Genomic DNA, 9,792 nt, shown 5'->3' with positions numbered 1-9,792 from the left:
GAGAAACTAGACTGTTTCCTATACTGTCCAAAGGAAACTTCAAAACCCAAACCAACTTTCAAAGACATCATCTTGAATTTATCAGACTTTCTTGAATATATCAGACTATATCTTGAATATCAGACTTTTTCATAACAAATCTGAGAGAATGCACCAGCAAGAAAAGCACCACAAAATCACCACTTTGAATGCCTTAAAGATTTACATGCATTCCACACTCTATCTCAGTATCTCAGTGAGAAGAGTGGCTGAACTCCCAAAAGTAGAAAACAAAAATGTGATGATGCCCATATGTCCATGTCCTCATCAAAATGCATGTTTCAAGCTATGAGCAAAGAGCTTGTTAGCAACTGAGCCTGTCATCATCTCTTGAACAAAGTAAGCTATCCCATCAAAAAGAAATTTTCTTGCTCTAACTGCATATGAACTTTCACCAGAACAATAGTTGGGACCTTTCCCCCCATTTTTTAAAGGGTTGCAGAAAGATCTGACATATTAGCCATAGTGAAACAATGCACACAGGAGAAATGAAATGGGGAAGGAGGGCGAGTTCTAGCTAAACCCATGGTCTCTGCTTGTTCAGATAATGCCTCTTACAGTTCTTTGCCAGTGCTTGGAAGAAAATGTGCTTGCAATCACTCCTTTAGAAGATTCTAACCTTTCTGATCAAGCAACTTCAAGCTTAGTGTTTGCTGTCAGAGCATCCTCTCTAAAAACTGTGCCTGGTTTGCCTCCCTCCCCCTCTGCTAGACTAGAAACTTCAAATAACTGCAACATAGAAACCAATGAAGGAGAAAAACTTGTGCATCCTTCCAGTATGTGTTACATCCTGAAGCAGTAAACTGTGTCTCAGGTTTCCAGAACAGTTTCACAGATTAGTAGTGTTAGTTCCTTCTTCCCCCAACCAGAAGAGGATAAAATTCTATTTTCCTTATGGAAAATAACTCTAAAGGAGGGGAAAAATGTTACCTGTCTGTTGGGGAAGATCCCTGTCCACATGCCAAAGACTCTTAAAGGAACACATGCTATTTAATACATTTATTACTGCACTCTGAAAGGAATACCTACAGATCTCCAGTAAGGACGGATCCTTGCAAACAAGCTGGAACAGGGACACAAGCACAGAGAAATGGGTCCAGTGTAATGGAACAAAGAAAATATGTCAATATCCATCTGTCTTCTAGAAACTTCTAGAGTGGGATGAGGTGAGGTGGGTGGGGAGGAGAGAAAGAACCTCTGTTTTTTTCAGGGCAGTAAATTATGCAGAGAAAATATACTGCAACAAATCTGCGGCTGCTTTTTAGAGCACGTCCTCCCAAAGGACAGGTGATGATTTCTTACTGTTTCTTTAGTGCACTTTAAGTCATTTCAGGTAATATCACATATTATTTTAGCAGAATAAACTAGACCACCTATTAAGGACTCAATTGTAGGAACCTCTCCGAGATCATCCAGCAGCTCGTGAATTGGATCATTGTGCTCAGGAGCAATTGCATCTTGATGGTCTAAGAGCAACTAGATGAATAGAAAAAAACAATTATGTTTTAACAATATATCCTTTTCTAGACAGTAGAATTTCATTACTTTAGAGGTTGGTATCTTTTAGAAAAAAATCACTGAACTCCAAAGCAGCAATGTCAATATTCAGAGCTGTGTCAATATCACAATATTGACAATATCGTGACAATAATGTGACAATACTCAAATGCCTTCCAAAGAGACTTACTGAAGCCATACCTAAACTACTATATTCGATAAACCAACAAGCTCTCACAAGCTACAATCATGACAACTTTCAGCCTTGTATTTGGTACCTTTGTGTTTCAGACAGAAGCAGCATTTTCTTCACAAACACTGGTTATAAGGAGCAACTGTGACTAATGCATACTTACAGTGTGTGTATTGATGATTTCACCGATAGAAATATAAATTACTGGTTTAGTGAGAGTCACCAAGTCTGAATATTCATCAATATTAAATTTATCCTGCAATTCGGGAACCTCACAGGCAGCCTGAAAAAAACGTCTTCAGAACAAAGAAGGAGAGAACACTCAGTATGACTCCGAGATATGTCAAGAGTATTACCTCCCTATGACAATTTCAAGCATAGTCTCTCCCCTTTAAACTATGGTACACTATGGCATACTACAGTTTGCAGCTTTAGTTTAACACATCAGAAGCAACCTAGTAAATTCAATCATTGATACTGGCCATGTTGACATTTGCTCATTTCCAAAATTGACAGAACTGCCTTCAGTGACCTCATTCTCCTGCCTCCACTGCATTATCATCCTTTGCCCCTAGCTACCTCTGGCTATCCTTTTTCCAAAAGACAGGAGATATGGCAATTCTTGAACAAAAGCTTACTTCAACTACATGAATAGCTAAATGCCAACCTGCTTTATTCCTGATCACCACTAGATTTTCATGTGCAACCAGGGTTCAAATAGGACAGAAGAATGTATGTCCCGTCCAAAGTACTGTAATAAGTACATGCAAAAACAACCTTTATTTTGGACACCTGAAACTCTTGACTTTGCAATGTCATGAACATACAATCCATTGTTCATAAATCCCAGGTACATATTTTATCTGCCATTGTCACTGATGCTTGTGGCAGTCTGGACTGAAATCTCTTTTATTTTAAATAGACTGCATATTTGACAGAGACAGAATTTTCCATATTCTAAATTTACTGTTTTCCCTTTTTACTTGCAATGTTACCCTTCAACAAACTTCCCAACTTAATTAGCTACGGTCTTCTACCTGAATTTCTGGTATGACTGCAACAAGTATTCATTAATGATGCTTAGATGAGCATTGTCTCCCATGAACATCTTATTGGATGCAGCATGCTGTAACATCTTTGCAATGGAACCGAGGTTTCTGCGTTGATCTGTCGTCAGCTGACCTCCAGCTGAAAGGTCGATGATGTCAAATGCATCTGGTGCAACAATGGCTGGATTCATGTAGCGATAATAGAGTAAGTTGCCAACAATCTGGGAAAAAAAGAAGAAATGTATCAATAAACAAAAGTACATGACCCAACCAAATTTTATTGAAACTACTCTGTGTTGAGATAAATTATTTTCTTGTAAGCCTCTTTCCAACACAAAGGTTCTGCTGTACAGAAGCACACACCATCCCAAGAGATCTACAGTGTTAAAAAAAAAACAATATCATAAAGATGCAATAGGGCAGTCAACACAGAGGAAAGCCTGAGCACCATCAGTCACAGGACAACACAGCAGCAGATATTCCTATGCGTAAAGATTTAGAATTCCAACTTACAAAAATGTATGGATAGGAGATACTATAAATTACCAATGAACTACTGATATGAGCATGAGAGAGTCTGTCAGGAGAATTAAATGCACCTGAATTAGCCTAACAGAGGGCAGAATGACCACGATATAGAGGAATCCGATAATGAAGTTTCAGTGTGGAACAAGAGCCAATTTTTAAAGAAGCATAAAGCACTGGCTGCCATCTCTGACAAAGAAAAAATAGGGAGGAAGAATGGCACAGCAAGAAGGTAAACTGAGGAAATTATTTTCCATTTCTTGTCCAAAGCCCTTCTCTCTTTCAGAATAAAAGCCTTCTTCCATAACCCAGCCAGATATTCAGGCACAGACCCCTAGTCAGTGAGAAACCACTTAATCCAGAAGTAAGAAAATCAGAAGTACAGAAAACAAATGGCATTGGATGCTTCGAAAATCCAATTTACCTAGTCAAATGTGAGCAGCAGTACATTTCAAAGAACAACAAACAGAGATTATCACATTATCCATATGCTCACAATATTCTTCTACCCTGTGCTGGATATTTTGCCAAAAGTAATTCTAGCAAGGAAAGGTATTAACTCACCGTGCTGATTTAAAGCAAAAGCTCTCTCACCACATGCTCATTTGCAGAAGGCCAGATCACTGAACCTTGGCTTCACCTGCTTTTCATGTGACTAAAATGCACGGAAGAGATTGGGGTCTGAACAAACAGGTGAAAACACAGAGAAAAAACCTAGCCATTGGTAAGTCCCAGAAATTAATAACTGGTTTCAGTCAGGCCATGTCTGCAAGCCTCTGCTGTACTCTCACAAATTATGCTGTGGGATGTTAACAGTCTGCTGACCATTAACAGTCTGTTTACTGCCAGTAAAAAGAAAAAAACATCCATGAAAGAAATTGAATTAATGACATTTGAACTTGTGGGGCAAAAAGAACAGTATATTATATGAGTATCTTCAGTTGCTAAAAAATATCTACAGGTAAGCATTGCACGCAACTGCAGTTTTGATTTTCATGTGGACAGTTACATTATTTCTATGAGGATTAACAAAACCTGCAGTTTTCCACCTAAATTTACAGATGGAAGAAATTAATTCACCTGCATAGAAAGAACCGATGTCTCAGAATGGGAAAGCACAGAACTAGAAGAGAGAAGAAAACAGCATTCAGATTGGTAATTATTTTGTAATGAAGCAGAGGCAGAGAAGCTTAAAGAGACGTTGTCAAGTGTTCTAATAACCAAACTACATTGTATTAAAAAGTAAAGCATTCATGGGCATAAACTCAGAATTTCCCAGAAGCCACAAAACCAAAGAAATTTCAACGAAAACCCCGATGCTGTAGTCATCTCAGAGCAACTAATATTAGGATCCTTTTAGTTCTCCAAACCAACTGAAATGCAAAATACAAAACTGACCAGGCGTCATGGGAAGCGATTCTACATATTGCCGTCAAAATATCCTAATATCCCATCTTTTGACGGCATATTCTACATATGCCGTCAAAAGATGGGGCATTAGGAATTTGGCACACAGACTTTTTAACTTGTCTCTTTAAGGAAGGAGCAGCAGGCAGTGACCACACTAGTTAACCCAAGGTTTATTTTCTAGGAGCAACAGTAAACCCCAGGTCAAGAAACCTAAAGGTCCAAATGCCCAAGATACTAAAAACAAAATAGAAGCACCAGGATACTTCCTTCTAAACAATGTATTACATCTTAAGCGATGCGTATGAAGCTGACGTCAATAGCCTGATGTGAAATATTTTCTATCTGTAGAGGTAAATGAATAGGTTTACATATGCTCCTCTCCACACATACACCTAACAAGAAAGAAGAATGAGATGAGCTCGCCACAGCCAATTTGGCTGACAATTATTCACAAAGGTGTATAGATCCTCACCTTCAGAAGCTCATCCTCACCAGCATCAGGAAACTTCTCATGCAGGGAGTCTTTTAGGACCTTGGCAATGAAACGCATTCCATACCTGAGAGAAAGAAAAGGTCAAATAAGACTGCTGCAAGCATGAAGACACCAGCAACTTCTCAGGGATAACACTGGTGCATCAGACTCACGGGATTTTGTCCACTGAACTAATAATGGCAGATAGGAACTTGTCTGTCACTGTCCTCATGTTTCTGATTGAGGCATCCAAGCGCGTCCTCACCTCTTCATGACTTAGGGCTTGCTCAGGAGTAACATCATACGGTAGTTTGCTATTTGAAAAAGTCAGACATATAAAGGAGAGTATTACTCAGGCTAGTACACATCAAGAACATATAGCCTGACACAGAAACATATTCACTGCCAAAAACAGAAACTTATATTCACTTCACTGCAAAAAACTATGCACTGCTTTTAATTAACCTGTTTGGCACTGTCAGAACTGAAATTCTTTTGCTTTTGCTTCCTTGACTTTCCCTAGCACTGGCCACTGAGAGAAAGACCCGGCTAACTCAAAATTGAATCTTTTTTACAGCATGCACACCAGGCAAAAAAAGCGCCATCCATTATACATAGTGGTACTTCAGACTGCGAATTGGTGAAAATGAAAGCTACACGTTTGAGTATTAAGATGATGAAAACTTGGACACGAGCGGAGCAGCATCCATAAAGTCAATATAACATGCTGCTGAAGGAATAGTTATTCTTTTTTCAATCAGCTGAAACTATTGCATAGTATTCCAGTGAACACAGACAAATGAAGCTGGTAATTCATAAAGGTGTATCCTAAATCTTGTGTATAGAGAAGAATCTGAATACACACCATCACTTCCATTTTTACCATATCCAGAATTTTGCATAAAGTGTGCAAAGGTATACGACTGCTTTAGATATGGAGAAAGTCATTCATCTGTATGGTTTTTGCTTTTTTTTTTTAATACGTTAAAAAACCCTAATAACACAACAAAACCCTCAAGTTCTAGCAAATCACAACCACTGAAGAAAAAGAAACCAGAATGGCACAAAATCACATACCTGAATACAATTGTCATCAATGGCTGATATTAATTAGAAAGATGTTAGGACTAAGGAGAATTAAACGCAATGTGATGCTTCCTGCCAGCAAGAGTGGCTTTGTGTGCTTCAGAACAGTACGTGCTTGCACAGGCCAAGCATGACATGAACAGGGACTGACATGGAAACAATTCCCAAATACATTTTCTTACAATACATTATTTTAAGTTAGAGGGCATCTCATATCTAACTATCAAGTTAACATAGGAAAATGCCAAAGAGCATTTCTTTTTCCATAATTTAATGACATTCCTGTTCAATACTCTCAGCACCATAACCAGAGTAAGAACTTTAGAACTCTCAGATGAAGCTGTCTTGACAAGACAGTTGACGGATGCATGCAGAGGAGCCAAGGATGCAAGTTTTGAATGACTAACTGAGCAATGCAAAGCAGCTAAGCAATGTTCAGAAAAATACAGTATTAACAGGTCCCATACCTGGCCTCTCCAGTTTGAGATTCCATCTGGTTAACCCAAGACTTGTAAATATCCACAGGATCAGTTTTGATATTAAGTGACTTGTCATCGATGATTTCCTTCACAACTGGCGCAAGGATCTGCCTCAGGGCATTCTGACCACGGGCACCACGATTGAAACTTACCACCATTTTAATAACAGTAGGATTCCCAGTCACAATTTCATGTATCTGGTCTACTTTTGATCTGAAGAAGAAAGAATCCATATGAAATTTTAGGTATGCATAACTCTGTCACTGCCTACGCTTCCCTGGACTACTGTTCCAAGCATAACTTTGGGGGTGGGGTGGCAGGGGGAGACACACATGTTTTTTAGAAGTTGTTATTTGTTTCAGGGCATCTTCATGCTTAAAAAGCATTCCCAAAAATGCTTGAGGGTAGTTCCTCAAAAAGTTCATTGCATATTCTTCCTCACAGCAAGGTGTACCACTCTGCATTGTGAAGTCATGTAACTCAAGCTCACACTTTGAGTTACAGTCATGTAAGTCATGTAACACTGAGCTCCTAAGGCCTAACCAATCCAACAAAACATGTCTGAGGACAGCCAGAGTTTCTAATACTGACAGGAAATAGAAATGCTGAACAACACAGATTTCAGACTCCTCATTAGTTTTTGGAAATCCAGACAGCTTAGATTTAGCTCTCTTCCTGGCTCCTAAAGCCTGAGTTTGCACTTTGTTGGACATATTTATAATCAGACACTGGAGAATTGAGATTAGATTGAATTTTAGAATGACTTTGCATCAGATCAGAAGTAGCTGCCGTGTTGAGCAGTGAAATCTTGATTGAAGTAAAAAGCCTTCATCTTCTATCAACATACTTGATTCTTCTTTGATAGACTACATTAATAGATATGAAATGGGAAAAGGACAGTGAAGGGACAGATTAGCATTATCTGCATATAAGCACTAGACTTCACATGAAAATGTGCCTCATTTTCAGGAATTGCCAAAACTGATTCAACAGCAAGAACGTGCCGTATGCTACCACATACTTGATCTCTTCCTGCAGTGCTGTTTGGAAAAGTCGCAACAACAGGTATTCCTCTCTTTGATTGGATGCATAGTTATACAGCGTGAAGATGACAGAATCCATGAATTTTGTGGATTTGTTTTGAGGCATCTGAAAAATCAGCTTGGCCAAGTAGGTTGGGTTAGTCTACAACAACAAGAAAAATTACTTAGTGTACATGTCCCTGCTGGTGTTGCTAGAAAACTAAGGTGGCTCAAAACAGTTGCCGGCTGGACTTGACTTTAAAAGTCTTTTCCAACCTTACTGCTTCTATGACAACTACAGAGCACAAGCAAAGACTGTGCTAAGACATATCACCTTCTGTGAGAAAAGGTTACCGAGCAGTGTAAGAAGTTGCTTACCTGAAGCAGGTAGAACAAATGCTGATAGGCTTCCAACTTTTCTCTCTTTTCTTTGCTCAATGCTTTCAAACCTCCCCTTTGTTTGTTCAGCATCATCATGTCAGAGAGCTGTTCCTTGTTCTTCTTGGTAAGTTTTTTGCTATGAGAAACAACATCCTGGAAAGAAAGAAAAGGTACAGATTTCACTCTGAGAAGTTTCAAACACGAAATACTGGAAAACAGTTGCATCTGAGAGCTAGTTCTCTTGGATGTGGAAATGCAGGGTCAAGGAATGCCTGGGGCTATAGAAGTGAAGCACTGTTTGCTATGGCAGCAGTTTCTCCAACTGGAAGTATATGTTCTGCTTTGTTCCTGACTTTGTGAATTTGTCTGAAACCCTAGAAGGGTTAGTCACTCTTGGCAGCAATTACGATCAGAGCTGGTAGCATTCTGAAGACACTTGGAAATGTTTTCCTTCTTTAAACTGGGCTTACAGTTTACAAATACCGTTCCATATTCACCTAGCTCACTACCTCCACATACTCTGACAGCAATGGCACTTTTCACTGCAATCATCAGCCCAACCACTGCAGCTTCCTTCTAAGATAAATTTCACTACACCAATTGAGATTTTGCACTCAGAGAAGCCCAGTGTAATGAATTCGGGACCACATGAAAAGTTGACCAGTACTTCAGCTTGAAGAAAAGACAATGCTGTATCAGCAAGAGCCCCTTTTATTTTTTTTATTTATTTTTTTTATTTTTTTTTTTGGAAATGAATCACACCAGCCAAGTTTAGATAGAGGGCACTTCCTTTAACCAACAAGCAACCAAGCTGCACACAAGCGTGTCTCCTGCCTCCACAAAATTACAAAATCACCCCCTTGGCTGAAAGATTGTGGCATGTGACTTGTTTAACCCCAAAGGAGCAACAAAAAAGAGTCTCAAAGCCTTTCAATACAAAACCTGTTGCATTTGTTAGCTCAAGAGAGTCTTGTCGCCTTTTTTAGCTTCAGGACTTGTTTCTTCTCCTCCTACAGTTTTCTTTATAGGGATACATACTAAATTAGTGGAATTAACTAAGAACATACTGGGAGTAAAAACTAAGTCAGGGGAAATGTTTTCCACTGGGTCTGAGCAACCAACATCTGAGGCCAGGAGGTCTCCATGCTAACTACCACTGGGCTCAATTCTATGTGTAGCTGGTCTCCCAACACCACATTTCTTACCTGCAATGTAATTTTGTTTTTCACTAGCAAACCAATTTTGATATCCATGAGATTGAGGTCATTTTCCAGTTGCTGATTGGATCGGATCAAGGTTACAACTTCTTCACGGAGCTTCATTAGCTCAAGCTCCTCCTGAAAATCTTGGTCACTCTGATCAAGCAAGTGGACAAATTTCCGAACCACAGCCATAGGTGGATTATCAGCATTAACTAAAAACAGGAAAGAAAATAGACAACACTAAGGGATGGCAAACAGAAGTAAATATATGCCTTATCTATGTTTAAACAGCACATCAAGGAGCACCCAGAGTCAAATTAGTACCATCTTGTCTAACCAGCTTCAGACATTTTGATTCTCCTGTTTTGAGAAAATTGTAAGAGAACTAAATCAAGAACAAAGTCAGTATTAGCATAGGGTAGTACACACTGTCAGAG

General features: G+C 39.1%; 1 protein-coding gene across 1 annotated transcript in view; it reads right to left on the bottom strand.

Moving 5' to 3' along the window:
* Window positions 1-9,792, bottom strand: part of IQGAP1 (IQ motif containing GTPase activating protein 1) — a 55,961-nt gene that overhangs the window by 8,806 nt on the left and 37,363 nt on the right. The window contains exons 23-31 of the mRNA XM_031059683.1: window positions 9,359-9,567; window positions 8,151-8,306; window positions 7,772-7,935; window positions 6,739-6,963; window positions 5,359-5,499; window positions 5,186-5,270; window positions 2,767-2,999; window positions 1,893-2,025; window positions 1,413-1,515 (exon numbers count right to left, since the gene is read on the bottom strand). Coding sequence (XP_030915543.1) covers window positions 1,413-1,515; window positions 1,893-2,025; window positions 2,767-2,999; window positions 5,186-5,270; window positions 5,359-5,499; window positions 6,739-6,963; window positions 7,772-7,935; window positions 8,151-8,306; window positions 9,359-9,567 — 1,449 coding nt within the window. The remainder of the gene's footprint in view (window positions 1-1,412; window positions 1,516-1,892; window positions 2,026-2,766; window positions 3,000-5,185; window positions 5,271-5,358; window positions 5,500-6,738; window positions 6,964-7,771; window positions 7,936-8,150; window positions 8,307-9,358; window positions 9,568-9,792) is intronic.

The sequence above is a fragment of the Geospiza fortis genome, unplaced genomic scaffold, assembly GCF_000277835.1.
Source record: "Geospiza fortis unplaced genomic scaffold, GeoFor_1.0 scaffold2, whole genome shotgun sequence".
NCBI lineage: Eukaryota > Metazoa > Chordata > Aves > Passeriformes > Thraupidae > Geospiza > Geospiza fortis.
Note: the sequence above shows the minus strand (reverse complement) of the source record. Positions and strands in the feature narration are given on the sequence as shown.